The following is a 19267-nucleotide window of genomic DNA, read 5'->3' on the forward strand; positions in this document are numbered from 1 at the left end:
AACTCGGATAACGGCCACCGTGATATGTTTTTCTAGATTGGAGCAAGAACCATCTGCTGCGTTAATGGCAAAAGCATGTTCTTCTCCTAGGTCTATTCATCGTCCCTCTAGGACAGCAGGAATCGAAGTTACCAGTTTTCTGGAAGCCAATTGCACGTGGAATTGGGTAGTGTCATTGGACACAAGGTTCAATTTATGACCGTGGAAGTCCCTGTCCTTCCTACAAATGAAGCTATTCCTCTATCTCCTGTGGTAAAAGATCACAATACGGACACGTCATAACTTAGATTCGTCGCAATGTATTATGTACGTAGCTTAGATATTCCCTACATACGAAATATTGCACGTGATATTGATAGGCAAAGGCACAAGTCGTATTCAATTAGGTAGCTGAGTCTTTTGGCATAAAGATCACAATTTGCTCACATACCTTCGACGCCCGCCTTTGGATCTGCCTCGTTCGCTGCTTCTTCGATCTCAGTACTGGCAAGCTTTCTGATCCCTGACTATACCTCCCAAGGCCTTCATATTATGGTCTCGTCTGTTACATGGCTACATTCCTACGGCTGCTTTACAACTTGTCTGGGATCCCAACGTGACCACCTCTCTACCGTGCAGACTCTGTAAACAATATATTGAGATAAGTTTCCACCTCTTTGTAAGCTGCCCTCTCAAGCTTAACTTCTGGTTCTCCATTTTCGAAAGATATTCTCTGCCGGACAAGTTCCTCACTGCAGATGAAATATGGTCTGTGCTCGCTTCTTTTGTCCCGGTAAATGAACAAACCATAGACGATACGGACGTTCTTTGTTTCTTTGGCACGGGTATTGCAACTATATATAAATACCACTGGCTGTGCGTCTTAGATGACACACCATGGTATACAACTGCAGTCGTCAATAGTTTCGAATTGGAACATAGCGGATTCCTGTCATCATTGCCTTTTGAGCGGAAGTTATCTTCCACTATAGACACATAATTTATTTTATAAAAAAAATTGTGAAATAAAGCTCACACTTTCATACAAAAAAAAGCCAGCACATATTAGTGTTAAATGTTATAAATTATAAATTATTACAGATATAAATAAAATATGAATAAAAAACGACTATTTAGCTTGTTCTGCAGAAGCGACTTCAAATTCTTGTACATGGTAGCCGTGTTCGGTTTTGGATGCACCTTCAAAGCGACCCACAGGGTCCCTGTTAAATTTAGAGTGACGGATACTGTAGGTAAAATAGATCACCCACCCGATACCCATCCACACAAACAAACGCCAAATGGTTGTCACTTCAGCAAGTGCAATCAATGCAATAGAGATAAACATACCAATAATAGGGAAAATCAAAGAGAGGTACTTTCCACCAGGGATTTTGAATCGACGAGGAGCATCAGGACGAGTAAAACGCATGATGATGACACCAACATGGACAATAAAGAAGGCAAGCAACGTACCCACTGAAGTCATATTACCCAGCAGGTCAACAGGTAAGACAGCAGCAAGGACAGCAGTAACGAAGCCGACAGTCAAAGTGGCAATATAAGGTGTCTTGAAGCGTGGGTGAACCTTGCAGAAAATAGGAGGCAAAAGACCATCCTGAGCCATAGAATAAAAGACACGTGATTGACCAAGCAAATTGATGAGTAGTACAGAGGTCAAACCGCAAAGAGCGCCAAGACAAATAAGGACACTCAGCCAGGTGAAGTCCTTGCCGGTACGCAAAGCAACCTGTTCAACGGCAACGACAGCGGGGACAGGGGATCCAGCAAAGAGGGTGTAGTGGGCAGCACCTGTCATGATGGTACAAAAGACTAAATAGAGAACAGTACTGATGGACAAACTGCCTATAATACCAATAGGAAGATCACGTTGAGGATTCTTTGCTTCCAAGGCAGCAGTTGTGACAGCATCAAAACCAATGTAACTGAAAAAGACTGTTGTTGCCGCAGCAAATATACCCGATGTACCAAAGTGATGCCAGTCACCGTCTGTGTTGGGAGGAACATATGGATGATAGTTGGGAGTATACATGAAACCACAGAGACCAAAGATGAAGATAAGAATAACAACTAATTTAACACTGACTACGACTGTATTAAACCATGCAGATTGACGAATACTAGATAAAAAGACATAAGCAACTGATGGACAAAAATAGATATTCCTTCTTTACCCAATACACAAGATGATGGTGATGAGCATAATAATAACGAAACCAGGGACGTTGAAGTAGTGACCAGGTACATAAGAGATAGTAGGAGGTGATTCTGTCCATACAACAGTTGGTTGAGTCCAGTTTTCACCAAAATGAATACTGCCTCTGGAAGCAGCATTAAAGAACTTGACAAAGTAACCTGACCATCCGACACCGACTTGTTTATAGAGAAAAAGGTTATTCTTTTGCTCAATTTTATTTATAAGTATACATACCTGTGGCGGCACCAACCATGTATTCAAGAATTAAATCCCAACCAATGATCCAAGCTACAAACTATGTATAGAGTTAATAACAATAAAGAGATATTCTGGAGATATACGTACTTCACCCATAGTAGCATAAGCATATGTGTATGCAGAACCTGCTACAGGAATCATAGAAGCCATTTCAGAATAACTAAGAGCAGCAAAAGCTACATTTAAACGTAAATATAATGATTGATAAATGAATTTGATATATGCATCTTTACCTGAAGCAATAGCTGCGATTAAGAAAGAAATAGTGACAGCAGGACCAGCATTTATACCAGCAGCATGACCAGAAAGCACGAAAATACCAGTACCAATGATGGCACCAATACCCACAAAGATGAGTTGAAAAGTGCTTAAGGCACGCTTGAGTTCAGTACCTTCAGCTTCACCCCATAATAATTCAACAGGCTTGATCTGACCAAGACGACGAGCCCAATATTTGAAAGCACCTTCGTTTTCTTGACGAAGGTAAGAATGAGGGTCAACATGGTTATAGCGAGAGTTGATGGCATCAAAGAAAGTCCCCTTCTTATGTTCAACGTGTTCTACTGTGTGCTCATACTTTTCGTGTGTCGATGACATTTGAAAGTAAAGTAATATAAAGAGAAGAAAGAAAAGCAATCAATTACAACTTTATATAGGCGTCACTAAAAGGGAATAGCAAGTGGTATTGACGTGTGAAACCAATACGAAGGCATGACTTTTATAGTTCGTTCCATGATAAGCGCTTGATTCAAGGGCCGAATTACTTTATTTGGAAATGAGCAGTTTTAGTTGTCATGTGCTCATGATGAACCAAGTTAAATTTGTCCAACCACAGCAACCGTTGACCGCAAATCATTTTGGACGCATAAGACTCTTGTGAACACTTTGGTCAAACAATAACCAAATCGAGTATTAGTGTTCCCTTGTACCACACAGAATCACTGTCCCGAGCAATCAAAATAACGGATCACACGAATGAGATTCTTATTTTATATTCAAAGTTTTCACACATTCAAATAACAAAGGACCATTTGTTCACAGGAGCAAATACCCTTGTTTCCATGGTAATTCTAAAACAAAAACATTGTTGGCCCTAGAGTCCCTAATTATGTTTCTGATTTTTGAATTGAGAGATAACAGACAAAGAAGAAGGCGTTATCTGGTTTGATAAACATGATTCAGAGATTTTATCTTTTTTAACGATTGGTCTTTTACTTTTTTTTTCACTTTAAGATGGCTAAACACACTGCAGCATATATGCATGCATCTCTTACTTTGTCTATTATTAAAGAAAAAAGAAGGGGGAAAAGAGCATCAATGACCTGTTTATCAAGTTACACAGAGCTATATATATATATATAAAAGATATCCTTGGTTATCTTATAGCTTCTTGATAAACCATCAGTGTTCTACTCATTGACTCTGTTAAAATCATCCTATAAAATATAATTCATTTCTGTGCGGTTTGTAAAATTGCGTGTGTGAAAATAAGCGTAAAATAGTAAAATGGTTACAAAACAGAGTCATTCTACTTGTTTATAGAATAACAGGAATAAGTAAAAATAAACTATCTGTATTAAGAAAAAGGAAAGAAAAAGAATTAGAAAGCGAAGCTTGTATTTAAGTATGGCCTAGAGTAACACCCTTTTTTTATATTTGTAAAAGCTCCCTATGAACCTTGAGCATTTTTAAGGCTTGGTTGACAATTTTAATAGATGTAACACCATATGAAAGTAACGTTTTCTAATGACCTTTTATTCTTATTGCAATTGGTTGTATCCAAGTCATGATGTTTTTTCCCTTACTTCTTGTACTCAAAGCGCATTGATTGTTATTCTTAGTGTAACACTTTTATCAAACTGAATAAGCTTTACTGGTGGCATAACAAATTTCCTTATTTGGATCATAATCTATAACTCTAAATCACGATTCTATCTCTTATCCTCAAGTCTTTTATGACAATGATCGATTGTTCGAAGCTTATCTTAGTTTATCAGTTGAGTTAAAAGAAACACATGATGCTCTCTCATTGTACAAATAAAAACATTCGCTTAAAAGGGAGATATTGTATTGCTAAGCAACCTGCATCATTCTCAGGAATAAATATCATACTGGCTTGTCACTTCTATATAGACAAAGAATAATGGGTCAAAACAGGATTAAAACTGGCTAATGTCGCTACATCTACCAATGCTTATTTATAGCAATATCTTCCTGATATGACTTTGATCATAAAAAGAAAGTGTACAAAAAACAATAGAGTCATACTTTCATGCAAGGTTACTTAAAGCTACGGTTTATTTACCGGCTTTTTCTTTCTTTCTCAAAATCGGCATCTTCGAGTAGACAGAGATTACCTTCAATATAGGAGAGGGAATAAGTTCTTGGTGGTTATTGAGTGTAATATGGTGGTTCAAACTGCCAATTATGATTGTTCATTGAATCCACAGTAGTCATAGCAAATGTCATGTAACTATGCTGACATGTAAAAATATCGACAAAGACAGATATTACCTGTATTACTTGTGTAAGTAATTGTAATTGCCAATTAAGAATATGGTTATAATAAACCTATGTTTCTTGATATAAAATGAATTGAGCCAATTCAAGAAGAAAAACTAGAAGTTTTCCATGTTTGCATAGAATCATTAGATCAAGAGATAAAACAGTTTGAGTTATTAAAAAAATATCCCTATTAGATATTATTTGTTTAAAGGAATGACACCAAAGTGTGTTAAAGAAAAAGAAGTACAATTTAGAAGAAATTCCAAGTTTGAAAAACATGGTCAGTCCAAATATATTGAAATTGACTAAAAAAAATATAGCAATAGTACAAGCCCCGCCCGCCAAGCGCAATCTTCACAAACCATGTCCTATTGACACAGTCACTGACTCATAGTATGCGACATCCTATACGAGCTCGACCATTCATATCATGCTCAGGAACTTTCCTCTTCCTATTCTGCTAGGACATCAATTGTTGATCAGCGTGTTAACACTTGAATCCCTCACAAAGGCGCTTCAGTATGTTTACTCTTGATTCCAGAGGGAGTTTTTAGATACTTCTTGTCATCTTTGAACTGGTTAGAACAAAACGACGTTCTAAAAGCATCACGTGCCCACAATGGTCTTATAATTTTTTGTATTTATTCAAGCACAGCTTGTTAGTTTGGTTCATTTAGCTTGAATGACTTCAGGGACACAAACAATCACAGGCTTCACAACCGAGTTTAAGTTGACTTCAGGCGACATTCCGCCTCCTTTGGTAGGAGTATCAACAACAGTTGTTGATAGCAAATTATACGTATTTGGTGGAAGATTAGTCTCGTCTCGACAAATGACCAATCACCTTTACATTTTAGATCTTGATGCACTTGTTTGGACCAGACATATTGCCGAACCAGATTCCCCTCCACCACCGCGACCAAGATATTTTCATTCAACTAACCACTATGGAAAGTATTTGGTTGTCTTTGGAGGTATGAGCTATTCGACGAAACGTTCCTCTCAAAGCTTGTGTGCACTTGACGATATCTGTCTATTTGACCTCGACTTGATGGTTTGGAAATATCCTGAAGTACAGCCTAGCCTTTATACACCTCAGGCACGGTATGCACATCTATCTGTTTTCGCCGAGGATAAATTAGTTATCATTGGAGGTCAGGATATGTCAAATCAGTACATCAATGAAATCAACGTATACTGCATGACAACCTGTAGTTGGATCAGTGGAGGGCCAGTCTCAAAGCAATACGGCGCCTATAGATCCGTCGCATTCTATCCATCAAATATACACAGAAACTCTATGCCTGCTTCACCATTTTGGGCGGATGACAGCGACAGTGATACTCCAGTTGTTTGTATTTATTCAAATTACAACTTTACCGATGTTACTAGAGATCTTGAGAGCTTTTCAGCAATACCACCCGCTGCCGAATTTAAGAACCATTCAGCCGAAATGTCTGGGTTTTCACTACCCCCAGGCCTAAGATTCCCCTCTGGACATGTTTTAGGGCATCACATGATATTGACAGGAACTTATCTTACGCCAACGTATAAAGCATTCAACATCTGGGCGCTAAATCTAGCAAATCTAGTATGGGTCAAAATTGATCCTGGCTCAGTGCTGGCTCAGGGTTCATGGAATAAGGGCGTCCTATACGAAAAGAAGAAGCAGTTTGTCATCCTTGGTGATAGGGGTCGCGATTTACTGGAGGATTACAGTCACCGTCAGACCAATTTTAACCACGTTGCCGTTATGGACCTAGAAGCATTTGGTATCTACACATTTCCTGAGGAAACATGTGCACCGGTTGCTCAAGAACTCGGGTTAAGTATGCTAAGCGAACCAAGCATGGCAGATATGGAAATCATCACAGAAGACAATCGCTCTATTCCAGTCAATTCGAACGTTATGTTGCTAAGATGGCCACACTTTACTGAGGTGTTAGCAGAGAAACAGCATGCTGCCTCAGGCTTTAAGCGCTTACTGTTTCCGGAAAGCTATCCTGTTACGTTGGCCTTTTTGCAGTTTATATACACCGATCACTTGGTGACAGCTCAGCAATACCAACCTCAGATTCTTGTTCGCCTTTTGCTACTTTCCGAAATCTACAACATACCACGTCTTGGTGAGCTTTCAACACATGCTTTACACCAAGCCTTGACGATCAACACAGCTAGCATGATTTATGAAGCAGCTGTCCTAACAGGCAAAACGGCACTTCAAATACGCGCCTTGCGTGTTTTGTTTAACACCAAAAAGAAGATGATGCAACAACAGCAGCAACAGCAACAACATCAACAGCATGGTGAACTTCCACTTAGTCCTACTATTCTAGATTCACCGTCTGTGTTTCCAGTACACTATTCGACTACATCACCACAACCCACATCGCCTGTTGGCCAAAGAAGATCAAACGAGGAAGACGGGTTCCCGTTAAGGCCAACACCACCTGTTAGTTCTTCGGCCGTAAGAAGAATGGCTGCTTCAAAATCATCCACGACTGCTTCTCCAGATTCCAACTATTTTTATTCTATACCAGCACCTAAGCTATCAAAATCGAGTACTCTATATCATGCATCTCAAAAAGTCCCGTCAAGTGCAGTGGAAAGGCCAAGAAAGGCCAGCTTATCTCCTTACTCTAATCCATACGAACAGAATAGTTCTGGGCTGATGTCACCCACTTACGATAAGCCTCATGCAAGTTTTAAATTTTAAGAGCACTTTATTTCTTGATCCTAGAATAAAAATCTATACTCCAATGGCGCCTTTCTCTCTAAGGGTTTCAATCTTTTCCTTATTGTAACCCAGAATTTGTTCAAGCACTTCATTTGTATGTTCTCCAAGAAGAGGCGGTGGTCTTCTGATACTAGTCTTTGCGTCGCTATATTTCACAGGCGGGCCCACAAGGTTTATTTTACCTGCACGAGGATGGTTCACTTGATGAACTAAGCCTCTTGCCAGTATCTGAGGGTGATGGAATGTTTGTTCTATATTGTTGATAGGTGCAAATGGAAATCCAGCTCCGTTGAGTGTTTCAAGCCAATAGCAATTATCTTCTTCCTGTAATCGATCTTGTAGTAGTTGAATGAGTTCTTTGCGATTCTTGACTCGATCAGAGTTTGTCTTGAACCTGTTGTCCTGCACAAGATGAGTGAGTCCCATGCGTTTACAGAGCTTAACAAACTGTCCATCATTTCCTGCGCCGATCATGACAAAGGAATCCCTGGTGGGGAAGACTTGGTATGGTACGATCGAAGGATGCGAGGTGCCCATACGTCTAGCTTCTTGGCCGCCAACCAAATAATTAGAGGCTATGTTGGCCAAGGAGGCGACTTGCGATTCAAGCAGTGAGCAATCAATGTGCTGTCCTTTGCCGGTCGTAGAGCGCTGCAATAAACTAGCCAAGATAGCGCTATGAGCATACATACCCGTCGTCAGATCCGTAATGGCCACACCCACCTTGACGGGTGCTCCCTCTGGTTCGCCTGTGATATGCATTAATCCCCCCTCTGCTTCGATAATAACATCATATCCTGGTCTGTCGGCGTACGGACCGGTTTGACCGTAACCTGTAATAGATGCATAGATCAACCTTGGATTGATCTCACTCAGCTGCTTATAGCCTAGACCAAGCTTTTCGAGCTTTCCAGGCAAATAATTTTCAACAAGAACGTCGCTTTCCTTTACGAGATCGTAGATTAGCTGACGGCCGCCTTCTGTCTTCATGTTGACAGTGACTGATCTTTTGTTTCGATTAACGCAGAGAAAATACGCAGATTCACCATGAGTGAGATCGTTTGGGTCTTTGTTTGTGGCAAATGGTGGCCCCCACGCCCGCGTGTCATCACCACCATTGGGATTCTCGACTTTTATCACGTCGGCTCTACAACTCGACGTTAATGCACTCTGTTACTTTTTTTTTCTTTCTTTACTTAACGCTTACCCCAAGTCACCAAGCATCATTGTACAGTAAGGACCAGCTATGAATGTGTTTCAATGGATTCTTAATTCAAAGTAATATAGTTATGTATTCTTACCTAACACTCTGGTCAGATCCAATATTCTAATACCCTCTAAAGGCCCACGGGCAGAAGGTACAGGAGTTTCGACATTTCGAAAATGAGCTCGACTTGTGTTGAATGAGCGTCGGTAGATCAACTGAGTGCAAGCTCTTGTAACAAAGCGGGTTTTATTTAGTAAAAATAAAGCCATAAAAAGAGAAAGAGAAAGAGAAAGAGTAGAGAAAGAAAGGAAAGCCGGGAGTTTCCCCACATTTATTTCTGCTTTAATAATACCCGCGTATTACTTTTCCCCCTGACAGCTTCGTGTAACTATCACATCAAGCTCGATTTGGAGTATGAGAAATTTTATTCTGACAAGTCAATAACAATAACTTGTGATTCAGTCAAGATCATCAAAGTGTCTTTTAGTACAAGCTGAGCACCAATGATGTCTGCGTTTTGTCCTTGTGTCAAGTCAACGAGAGTTTGCGTTTCTGTCGTTCGTTTATCGTTATGATGCAAGTAGATGTAAGCATTTCGTGTGCTTTCGATCACACAAGCAAAATGGTACGACGGGTCATGAAGTATATATCTTGCATCTCTTTTTGAAGCTTGGACAAATGCAAATGCATCGAAGGTAGCAGCATGCTCAACTTGGACAGTGTGGTCATGTTTTTCAACAAACCTAAACACAATGCCATCAACATCCAGCTGAAGGCATACAGAAGGAATGCTATGAAACATGTCAAAAGACTTTCCAATCCAACGATAAGAACCCGATGAAAATTCTTCAATCTCGTTACCCATGGTATCATATACACTAAACACAACAGGCTGTCCAGCATCGTCAATGTCTTCATCCATATCCGTTGCGGCTGGGTGCTGAGCTGCTTTCACATACTTGGAGTTACTCTCATCTTCTTCAGACGTAAATTTGGCAAGTCTTTCTCTGATCTCAGCCAGTTCACTAGGCGATAGTGTCTCCAAGACGCCATCGTCTTTATCAAACAATTGTGGCCATCGCGTGTGCTCATCTGCCTTGGTCATGAATAATGTTAGTAGTCCACTGCCGCTGTCCAATGTCCAAACGCATTCATCCGCATGCACAGTGCTCCAAAGTCTGCGGAATGGAAAGGCAATCGGTGTGTCTTGTACAATAAGGCTAAGGTGATCGCTGATAAATTTGCAGCTAATAGCAGACTTTGGAGTGCGTACAGGTATTTGAAACCATACAGTTATGTCGGGTCCTTCCTGGCTCCATTTGTACAAAGGTGTCTTTTCTTCCATGGTAACTTCCTTGGTCTCCACTATTGGTTCATCCATATCCATAGGTGTCGTAGACTCATCCGTAATTGTATCATGCTTTGGTTTTACTCTATTGTACTTGGTTTCACTGCCTAAGATAACGCGCTCTCCAGAAGGTGTAATGGCATAGTAAGCAGGAACTTCAGGCCCTGTTTCTATATGAAGAACTTTAAAGTGTAAATTATAACTGCCATCAGACTTATGGTCTTCAGTAGTAGGAATTTCCAGTTCTACGGTCGCAATATTAAACTCTGTACTCTTGGATGCCGTTCGACTGTACAAGACTGCAATCACTTTATTCCTCTTTTGGCGAGCTGTCAGCAAATAGCATGGCACAGGCTCGATCCCTTCATTACCCGCGCCCGTATAAGAGACAGAGCCTAGTGAGGCACCTAGTATCTTTCCTTGCTTTTCCTCTATTCCAATCAACTCAATATGGCCTATACCGTTGGAAACTAGAAGTAATTCAGAGTTGATGGCAACCACTGATGATGCTTGAGGCTCAATGGGTACTCGTACATCCGGTTCACTAAAAGAAGGTATGGATCCCAAAGGCTTAATCAGCTGGGTTACAAGATGAAACTGTGTTTCTTTTGTGCTCTATCAAAGATAAAAAAATTGGCGTTTATGCATAATCTTTTTAAAAACATGCGCTATGTACCTTGTTGTATACAATAGCATTCAGCTGGTGTTCTTTATCTATCAAAAAAGCAACCGCTCTATTGTCGTCTAAGGGATGTCCATAAAACAAATGACTCTGGCGAATACGTGCTTGAAGATCTCTGAATCCCAGTCTGTGATCTCTGACAGATATATTTTCTACTTGAATGCCATTTTCCTCAAGCTCAGTACGATGGACATTTGCTATTTCTGAGCATGGACGAAGCTTGTAGCCATCGAATTTTGGGTTTATTTTCTTGGAGTCATGAGCAAGCCGTGTAGTCATTTTTGACATTATGAAAAAAAGAGAAAAAAATCTCGACCTCAGTATGATTTCTGATTGGCAGAGTTATTGTAGCTCTTTTTTAGTGTCGAATAAGGGAGATTTTAATGCTGTCAGTATGATTTACTTGGTTAGACGCTCAAATACAAAATAAGAAATATGATTTGCTATTATCTTCTTTTTATTAAAGGTTAGCGAAAATACAATAAGAAAGAGTTTTTCTAAAAGTATACAATGGTGAACACTACATGCACCAGAAAATAGGCTAAATAATGTAAGTACGAATTTATCATAAGTGGTCTTTTTTGATCGACTGACAACATAAAATTGGAATAACAGCATTTCTTTTTATCTCTTCTTCTTGAAAAGAAACAAAAACAAGTCGATAACTTTATAAAGTCATGCTTAGCGCGGCACCACACATTCAAAGGTTTTGTTGGAAGGCATCATAGGTAATGGGTAGAGGTAGCGCCCGTAGAATTAATCTAGCTTCTGGTATATTTTCTGGTGTATGTATTGTTTCCCTTGTATGTATGAGTTTATGTAACAGACACTACGAAACTAAACTTTAGTTTTTTTTTTTATTATTGTAGTATTGATTTAATAGACAGCTCAAGGAACCCTCTTCTACAGCCAACAAAAGAAAGAACATCTTGTATATCCACTATCATACATATTATCGACGAGCTGTTTTTACCAAACAGCGATATAGTAGCACTTGATTGAGTCGAAAACGAGTATTGTCAAACTGGTCGTTCGAAATGGGATGGTATTTTGCTGAAGGTTGACAACAAGAATGTATCGATAGGCCTTATTGAATTCTCTGGTGGTATCAAGTCCAATGCAATTGCTAGTAAAGAGAGATCAGACATTGAGAAACTGTACACGAATATGTTAGCCATCGTTAACAAAATTTCTAAGGACGTTCCCAAAAAGTTTTTCAGTGCAAGATGTTATGGTAATTGATGGCGCTTTAATAATCACTTTTTTTCCTAGTGACTAACTATATGTTTGTTTTAGATAATACTATTTATTTCGAAGAGCTTTTCATGCACAAAGACAAATGCATCCGCCAAATCCATTCATCCTTTAAATCCCCAACTACAATTCGATTGGTAATTGAATACGTTTCTCATATTCCAAAGCTACTCCAATGGAAAGAGGCCGTTATCAATCAATGTTTAAATTTCCAGAAGTAAAATATGTATAGATATATAACTATTATGGTAATCCAAAAATAGCATGCAAGCAATCATTATAAATAAAATATATCCTGAATTTATCATTACAAATATAGAGGGTAAACTGGTCATACGTTCCAATAACCTGTTGAGGTATGAGGTAGCCATTGTCATTACTATATCTGTTACAACGGATTGATAAGTTTATAAGATGTTTAGTAGTCCTGACAGATGGAGGAGCCAAAACTTGTTTATGTTGAGATGTGGAGTTTCGATGCACTCGTATTTATACATATTGTTATATTACTGAAAATAAAGCGTGGCTTAGAAGGCCTATTACTACATCCTTTGTCTCATCTTCGTCAACTTCCAAATTTTACGACATTTCGTTTTCAAACAGCAGCAGTATATTTTTCAAAGGACAATTTTCTAAAAAATCAGCCCTATGGCTTATGTTTAAACATATTGATTTGATATCTTGTTTAGTATAGATCCTAAGGCTACTTAAGCTACAATAAATAAATAGTGTTGAAATAGCACGATTTGATAAAATACATAGATTTTTATTGTTCTATCAGAACAACCTTCAATTTATTATAAAAATAGAGAATACTTTTTAAGCTGGCACTGTACCATAGATAAAGGATCGTAGTCAATATATAAAGAAAAATAATCAATAGACTGACAATTGAGAGTAATTAAGAAATTGGGTTTATCGTCCATTGTTTCGTTATATTCTCCTATTACTCCATTTTCTGATGCCATGTCAATAAAATATTGTTTCTTTCCCGACTTCTTTGTTGTAGTTATTAAAATTGCCTGTTTCATCGAGTTGCTTTTGTCATGACCACATGAGTATTCACGATTATGAAGATGGAGGCATAAGTGGTCAAAAGAAGTATCTGGCATTTGTACTGTATACTTGATTGCCTTTTGGGAGAATCTATATGAGATGGTTAGATTGCGTAATGCTGGTAGTAAGCGTGCATAAGCGGCAAGAGATCCATTCTCTATTCCTTGTACATCCAATGAGAGCGTTTTCACAGAAGAATTTAATGGAACCCCTGCTATCATTGCTGCTCTTGACGGTAAGCATAAGCGATCAGTGCCAAGATGGAAAGTCTCCAGCACTTTACACGCTTCGAGGCTATCTTCAATCCATGCTACGACATCCTTGGATTTCCCAAAATATTCTAAGGAGTAGCTATTTATGTTTTGGTAACAGTTACTAAATATTCGCTTGAGTCTTTCTCTCTCTTCTTTTGCGTCTTTTTCACATTTGAAGTTCATTGCGTTTTTACAGAGAGTAAGCTCTGAAGTCATGTAGCCTACACGAATTAGGATGTCTGCATTGGGCGTAAATCTTATGTAGTTCTCAACCAGAGAGGATCCAATTGGTGCATAGAATTCATAATCATGAAATCTAGTCAGGTATTTCATGAGCTCATCTCCATTTTCTACAAAGTAACTTTCTACATCGTTTATCCAATTATCAAACAGTATTATATCATAACAAATCCTCAAGCTGAGAGTGTCTAGATTGGGAAACTTACGCATGATATAACGAAGGACATCTTTATGAAAGAGGAGTGTCACATCAAGCTTCTTGACTTTATTGTGTGGCTGTATTAAGGACATATCGTAGTTCTTCGAGTAATTGTCTGGCAACCCTATGTCCCATTCATATTTGATACAATTTGAGCTTAAAGACACTAAATTTGGGCAACACTGGATAATCTCATCATAGTCCATGAGAACTGAAGAAGAAACATCATTCACAGCCAAGTGTGTCAAGTTGCTAAAGGTTGGTAACTGAGGGGCTAAAGCAGCAGCATAAGAGGGATATCGTGGCCAATACAGATGAGTCAGTGTCTGGCGACAAGTAACGGCGATATCGATGTAGTAAGGAAGTCCACAGTCATCCGCTGAATCAGTCCGCGTAGGATAAGGGAGCTCTTTGATGTTTTGCCAGCATGTTGTTGTAACTGTCCCAAGAGTAAGCCATTGATCACGGCCAGTAAGCCCACCTTTAACGTGGTCTACATTTGGGCAGACTTTGGCAAGCTCAGAAAGACTCTGCGAAGAGACGGTCCAATAAATATATTGATAATCTTCTGGATTATCTCTAGACCTACTGATTTTGTTGCCATAAAAAGTTATCGTCCTAGTAAACCATCCTGAATGACTATTTTGCATACACTTGATGAACCTCTCCATTATTGTGACGCTATCAAACGTGATTTCACCATACAGGCATTCTCTTGCTGTCTGACTCCAGCTTTTACAAGTCAACTGATACTGTGTTAACCAGCTTGGCTGGTATCTCCAATCTTGTTTAACATAGCTGAATATTTTTTCCAGAATCTCAGCAGGAAGTTCACGCCAGTTTGGCATTTTTATGTTGTCAACAATAAAAGGCTTTTTTCTTTACAGAAAAGAAAGACAGAAAAACAAAAAAAAAGAGAGGCTGTGCAAATAAAAGAATCATATGATCTCAAAAGAATAGCCAACTTATTTTGAGGCTTTTCATATATTTTTACTAGCAGCCAAAAAAAGTGCATTTAGAAAAGTTTTATTTCATAATGTTTATTGCCACAAACTTAGTTACTAATGGTTGCAAAGTTTTTAGGGCGTTTTACTTTTATCGTTTTAATACCATTTTCCACGGCGTTACACGCTCTGCCGGGTTTTTACAAGGTACGACGCGGCGTGAACGTTGAAGCATGGCAAAAAAAGTAAAGTAAAAACGCCCCTTGTTTTGGATTTGAAGGCTTGAATCATTTGGCAGATTTATTCTATTTATTAGTTTATAGCTCACCCTGTTGCATTGTAGCCACAATCGCAAGGGACAGCGTTTCCGAAGTAATAAAAGATAGCCACCGAAGTAACTTTATAAAAATTGTGATAAGCTAATCCCTCCTTTTTGAGAGAAAGGCTACCTACTTCTTCAAGCATCATAAAGGTTACTATCAGAACTGTGGTAAACCGGAAAAGCTTAAGAGAAGAAAAGAAGAGTGAAAAAAGACCTTTTATGCTTTTTTATCTGTTTACATCTGTGACCTTGAAAAAACAAAAAAGGGGATCCTGAGTTGGAACTGTTGCATGAATTTTTTGTCGCTAGGCGATGTGCCTCTTTCCTATCTTTCTATTGGATGATATGCAATAGGCAGTCCGTTGGTAGTTACGTTCCTGAGGCATAAATGTGGTTTTTATACAGCATTTCTTGTTCAGCATGCTCAAACACGTAAAAAGTGTTCAAACACGTATAGAGTATCCAGGGTATTTAAGTTTAAAAAACACAAATTACACATACAACCATTTACACTTATCTTCAGCGTTTGTATACAAGATATTTTGTTAAGCTTGTATCTCCAAATTCACTCTTAGCATGTGGAGTAATCTGCCGTAAAAGTCTAATATGAAGTTTACTTTAGTTTGACATCCTACGATTATATTATAAATAGGCTGACCATTTCTTTTCTTTTTTCTTTAGCAATACGTTTACCCTATCTATATTTCTGCTACAAACTCATTGAAGGTAGATTTTCTGCTCTTTTGTTACATTTTATCAGCAATATACACTTCTGGAGAGTAACGTTGCCCCAAGATGCCATATTTACCTATCTAAGTAGTAAGGGAAAACCCCTTGCGATCAAGAGTTAAAAGAAAAAGAAAAAGAACAGTATTGGAATAAAACAACTTAGAGAAATTGAACTATTCATTCAAGGGATCTTTGAATATATGTGTACTTTAGACAGAGAAAGAGGGAGCTGTAGTTGATCCAATTCATGTAAGATCGAGCATATAATCGGTCACTGATGTCTTTAGGTACAATGAATGTAAGGTAGTAGGCGATGAAGCAGTGCATCTTCGCCAGGATTTTACTTGGTTCTTTGCATCTTTCTGTTCTGTTCTAATCGCTCTTTAACGTTAGACGCGTGTGTGTGAGCGCACCCAGTGCGGTCATTTAATAAATTCTAAATATGTGTGTGGAACACAGACAGTGAGACAGTGACAGAACATTTTACTTTTAAAACAATAAAACATGAGTGATGCATTATTAGATGATACTAATCAATTCTTGGTCTCACACATACAATCCACTAACGATTTGGAAATTGCTAAACTAAAGAGCTTATTAGAAGCCCAAAAGGCTGAACAGAAAGAACTGGATGCCAAAGTAAATTTAAAATGCTTTAATCATAAAGTGGTAATAACCAGTAATGCGTCATAGTTGAATAAAATAGCCCATGCCTCAAAAGAGGCGCTGATCAAGTCTGAAGAAAACTTAAACTCTCAGCAAAAGGCTCTTCAGCAGTTACTTGGTAACCTTGAAGAAATAAAACAACATGTCGAGAAATACGAAGCAGATCATTCAACACCAACTACATCTCAACATGAACTTTTAATACACTTGAAGCAGCTTGAAGAGAAGCTTAGACGAGTAGATAACGCGAGAAATTATATCAAGGCTTTACTTGTTGCATGCGAGCTAAGGTAAAAAAATGATAAAGAATTAAAAGAGGATCATATGTTGACCACACCATAGTTCTCAAGCACTTGACTATGTTGAAACAGATCCAGGGAAAGCTATAAAACCCTATGAACAACTTGTTAAATTTGAAAGATATATTTCAAGCCAGCCAATGGCTGACGGACAATACAGTGAACTTTGTGATTATCTCAAAAAGAGACAGACGCAACTTTGGGAGGAATTGAATGCGGTATTGATAAAGTGTGTTTCAATACAGAAAAGACAAAAAAAGGATACTGACTCAACATCTAAAGGAGTTTCAAGAGTGCACTTGGTGCATTGTCTTGGCCGACGCCTATTAAGCCTCCTTATGGTCCACAAATCAAAGAGAAACTAGAAAAATTCGAATCAGCTTTTCGTCACCTGATCATATTACAGCAATCGTAAGTTTCCTGTTTAAAAAGAGAGGGAGATTCAATAAAACTCAACGCGTCCTGTAGTTCTGCAAAAGGTCAACAAGTCAGTGAGCTGAGTCCGGTGTCAATTATGCTAGAGGATCTATCGTTACGATTCAAGTATCACTTTGAAACATCCAAACCAACAAATCGATTAGACAAGGCAAGTTGAATACATATAGTCATAGCCACGAACTGTTTTATTAATATACATATAGCCTGAGTGGTATTTGACGCACGTCAGAAACACAGTTACCACACATATCCCATTCCTAATGACTACAGTACAGCCTATACTTGACAGCATGAAGGACTTTTTCCCAGAAAGAGTATTTGTAAAAGATCTATTCATTCACGGTCTACTGCAAGATGTATTTAGAAAGCTACATAAATCAATACCACAAGCGATTCAGCAACCCAACATCCTTAGTCATACTATCCATCAAATCTTGGAGTTTGACAAGAGCCTTAGTGAAGAATTCGCATATGACGATATAACTGTATCTAGCTTTGTACTTGGTAACCCTATTTGGTTCAATACATGGTTTCAAGCCGAGAAGACATGTAAATAAAGAGAATGAATAGCGATCAAGGGCTGACATAATGTATATATATAGTTTCGCAAGCTAGGTATGATGAAATCATGATGGATGGCCAAGTATTTGAAATCAATTCGCAGGATACGAACAATAACGCTGTGAAAAAGACAAAATCAGCCATTCGTTTGATGAATCTTTTGGAAAGCATCACAGCCACCTACAGCTTAGTGCCCCATCTGACTCACAAGCTCAAGTTTTTTATAGAGATACAGCTTGATTTGTTAAGTCAATACCATAAGCGGCTTTCAAGTGCTGTAGATTCATTTGAAGCTCTCAGTCTGATACGCTCGGTTCCTGCACCTGGTGCATTACCAGATGCCGTGACAGGGGTGATGACAGCCAATGAGACACATGGGACATTGGCCGCCCTACATCGTCTTTACAGGTGGTGGACAAGTGCAAAAGCAATGAGCGAGATGCTTAGGGACTGGGATGATGATGAGGCAAGTGAAAGTAGAGGATATTATGATTTGTACTAATGTGCTGCTTTTCTAGTTTTTTATTGATTTGAACTTTGAAATTAAGCAAGATACCGAATGCATGAGGCGTATGTTAAAAGAACTTCAAGACAGAAACACAATGCTCTCTTATGCACGTTTAATGGAAAGCGGCTCAAGTGATAGCTTATTTGCTGATGCCCTCGCTGCTTATAACCAAATAGCCGAGCGTATAGAAAAAGTCTTTGTAAAGATTGCAGTAAAGGAATGGACAAACAATGCAAGAGCGTATTCTAAAAAGTAAATCATCCCTTTCTCTAAATGAATCCTCATCTGACATACATATATATTAGGGATTGGTGGCATTTATCCACAGATAATGGAGCAACGACTACAGAGATGTCAGACGAAATCTATGCACCCTTACAAGACTTTAGGATGACGTTCACTTTTTTACACAAGATCCTACCTGAACCCGATTTTCTTATAGTTTACCGCAAGACGCTAAAGGAGATTGAAGACTGGTACCTAAGAAATATTATTACTCGCCAGCTTCCCATGACGAGTGTTGACCAGTTAGAAACCGACTTGAAGCTTGGTTTATGGAAAATAGGACAAAAATGGGTTCAAAAACCAGAAAATTTGATGAAAAAGTCTAATACATTTTAATAGACTCAAAGAATCCATTATACAACTTAAAAATCAATAGTTGCTTATCCTTAAACTCACTATAAGGGTCTCTTAATTATTCATTATTTTATTCAGCTGACCTCTCTATTCTTATCAATGTTCATTCTACAAAAGGATATAAAACGGATAAATTGTGTGCTTTGAAACAAAGAATTTAAATGTTTTATAGAGAGAAAGGCGGCATAAAAGTGCCCTTTTTTAGTGTCTTTTTATATTTTATT

The 19267-nt window shown here is 38.5% G+C and overlaps 8 protein-coding genes across 8 annotated transcripts; 4 read left to right on the forward strand and 4 right to left on the reverse strand.

Moving 5' to 3' along the window:
• Window positions 1–195: 195 nt before the first annotated feature.
• On the forward strand, window positions 196–979 carry RHIMIDRAFT_291909 (uncharacterized protein; the record flags this gene model as incomplete). Its single annotated transcript, XM_023613849.1, has 2 exons — window positions 196–252; window positions 521–979. 2 exons carry the CDS (start codon window positions 196–198, stop codon window positions 977–979), a joined length of 516 nt encoding a protein of 171 aa, XP_023466258.1.
• RHIMIDRAFT_133799 (amino acid transporter) lies at window positions 949–3150 on the reverse strand. The gene is made up of 5 exons (XM_023605576.1): window positions 2689–3150; window positions 2543–2631; window positions 2432–2492; window positions 2175–2373; window positions 949–2120 (listed from the first exon to the last, which is right to left on the reverse strand). The coding sequence occupies exons 1-5, from the start codon at window positions 3050–3052 to the stop codon at window positions 1109–1111; spliced, it is 1725 nt and encodes a 574-aa protein (XP_023466259.1). The 5' UTR covers window positions 3053–3150; the 3' UTR covers window positions 949–1108.
• A 2510-nt stretch (window positions 3151–5660) lies between these two features.
• On the forward strand, window positions 5661–7223 carry RHIMIDRAFT_192122 (galactose oxidase; the record flags this gene model as incomplete). The annotated part of the gene is made up of 1 exon (XM_023605962.1): window positions 5661–7223. A coding segment is annotated over one exon (1563 nt), but the record flags the coding sequence as incomplete, so codon positions are not given.
• An 8-nt stretch (window positions 7224–7231) lies between these two features.
• On the reverse strand, window positions 7232–9191 carry RHIMIDRAFT_282520 (formyl-CoA transferase). Its single transcript, XM_023613076.1, has 3 exons — window positions 8999–9191; window positions 8905–8941; window positions 7232–8844 (listed from the first exon to the last, which is right to left on the reverse strand). The coding sequence occupies exons 1-3, from the start codon at window positions 9171–9173 to the stop codon at window positions 7710–7712; spliced, it is 1347 nt and encodes a 448-aa protein (XP_023466261.1). The 5' UTR covers window positions 9174–9191; the 3' UTR covers window positions 7232–7709.
• Window positions 9192–9216: 25 nt separating this feature from the next.
• Window positions 9217–11470, reverse strand: RHIMIDRAFT_291912 (uncharacterized protein). The gene is made up of 2 exons (XM_023613850.1): window positions 10929–11470; window positions 9217–10867 (listed from the first exon to the last, which is right to left on the reverse strand). The coding sequence occupies exons 1-2, from the start codon at window positions 11220–11222 to the stop codon at window positions 9329–9331; spliced, it is 1833 nt and encodes a 610-aa protein (XP_023466262.1). The 5' UTR covers window positions 11223–11470; the 3' UTR covers window positions 9217–9328.
• Window positions 11471–11674: 204 nt separating this feature from the next.
• On the forward strand, window positions 11675–12633 carry RHIMIDRAFT_282526 (uncharacterized protein). Its single transcript, XM_023613077.1, has 5 exons — window positions 11675–11705; window positions 11822–12168; window positions 12231–12436; window positions 12508–12544; window positions 12603–12633. The coding sequence occupies exons 2-3, from the start codon at window positions 12102–12104 to the stop codon at window positions 12407–12409; spliced, it is 246 nt and encodes an 81-aa protein (XP_023466263.1). The 5' UTR covers window positions 11675–11705; window positions 11822–12101; the 3' UTR covers window positions 12410–12436; window positions 12508–12544; window positions 12603–12633.
• A 352-nt stretch (window positions 12634–12985) lies between these two features.
• On the reverse strand, window positions 12986–14785 carry RHIMIDRAFT_237479 (uncharacterized protein; the record flags this gene model as incomplete). Its single annotated transcript, XM_023608767.1, has 1 exon — window positions 12986–14785. The coding sequence occupies one exon, from the start codon at window positions 14783–14785 to the stop codon at window positions 12986–12988; it is 1800 nt and encodes a 599-aa protein (XP_023466264.1).
• A 1528-nt stretch (window positions 14786–16313) lies between these two features.
• On the forward strand, window positions 16314–19184 carry RHIMIDRAFT_282532 (uncharacterized protein). Its single transcript, XM_023613078.1, is given in 10 exon segments — window positions 16314–16571; window positions 16626–16888; window positions 16941–17126; window positions 17180–17308; window positions 17366–17483; window positions 17539–17884; window positions 17938–18362; window positions 18415–18656; window positions 18710–19009; window positions 19029–19184. 10 exon segments carry the CDS (start codon window positions 16437–16439, stop codon window positions 19063–19065), a joined length of 2181 nt encoding a protein of 726 aa, XP_023466265.1. The 5' UTR covers window positions 16314–16436; the 3' UTR covers window positions 19066–19184.
• Window positions 19185–19267: the final 83 nt, after the last annotated feature.

The sequence above is a fragment of the Rhizopus microsporus genome (genome assembly GCF_002708625.1).
Source record: "Rhizopus microsporus ATCC 52813 unplaced genomic scaffold scaffold_8, whole genome shotgun sequence".
Classification (NCBI taxonomy): Eukaryota; Fungi; Mucoromycota; class Mucoromycetes; order Mucorales; family Rhizopodaceae; genus Rhizopus; species Rhizopus microsporus.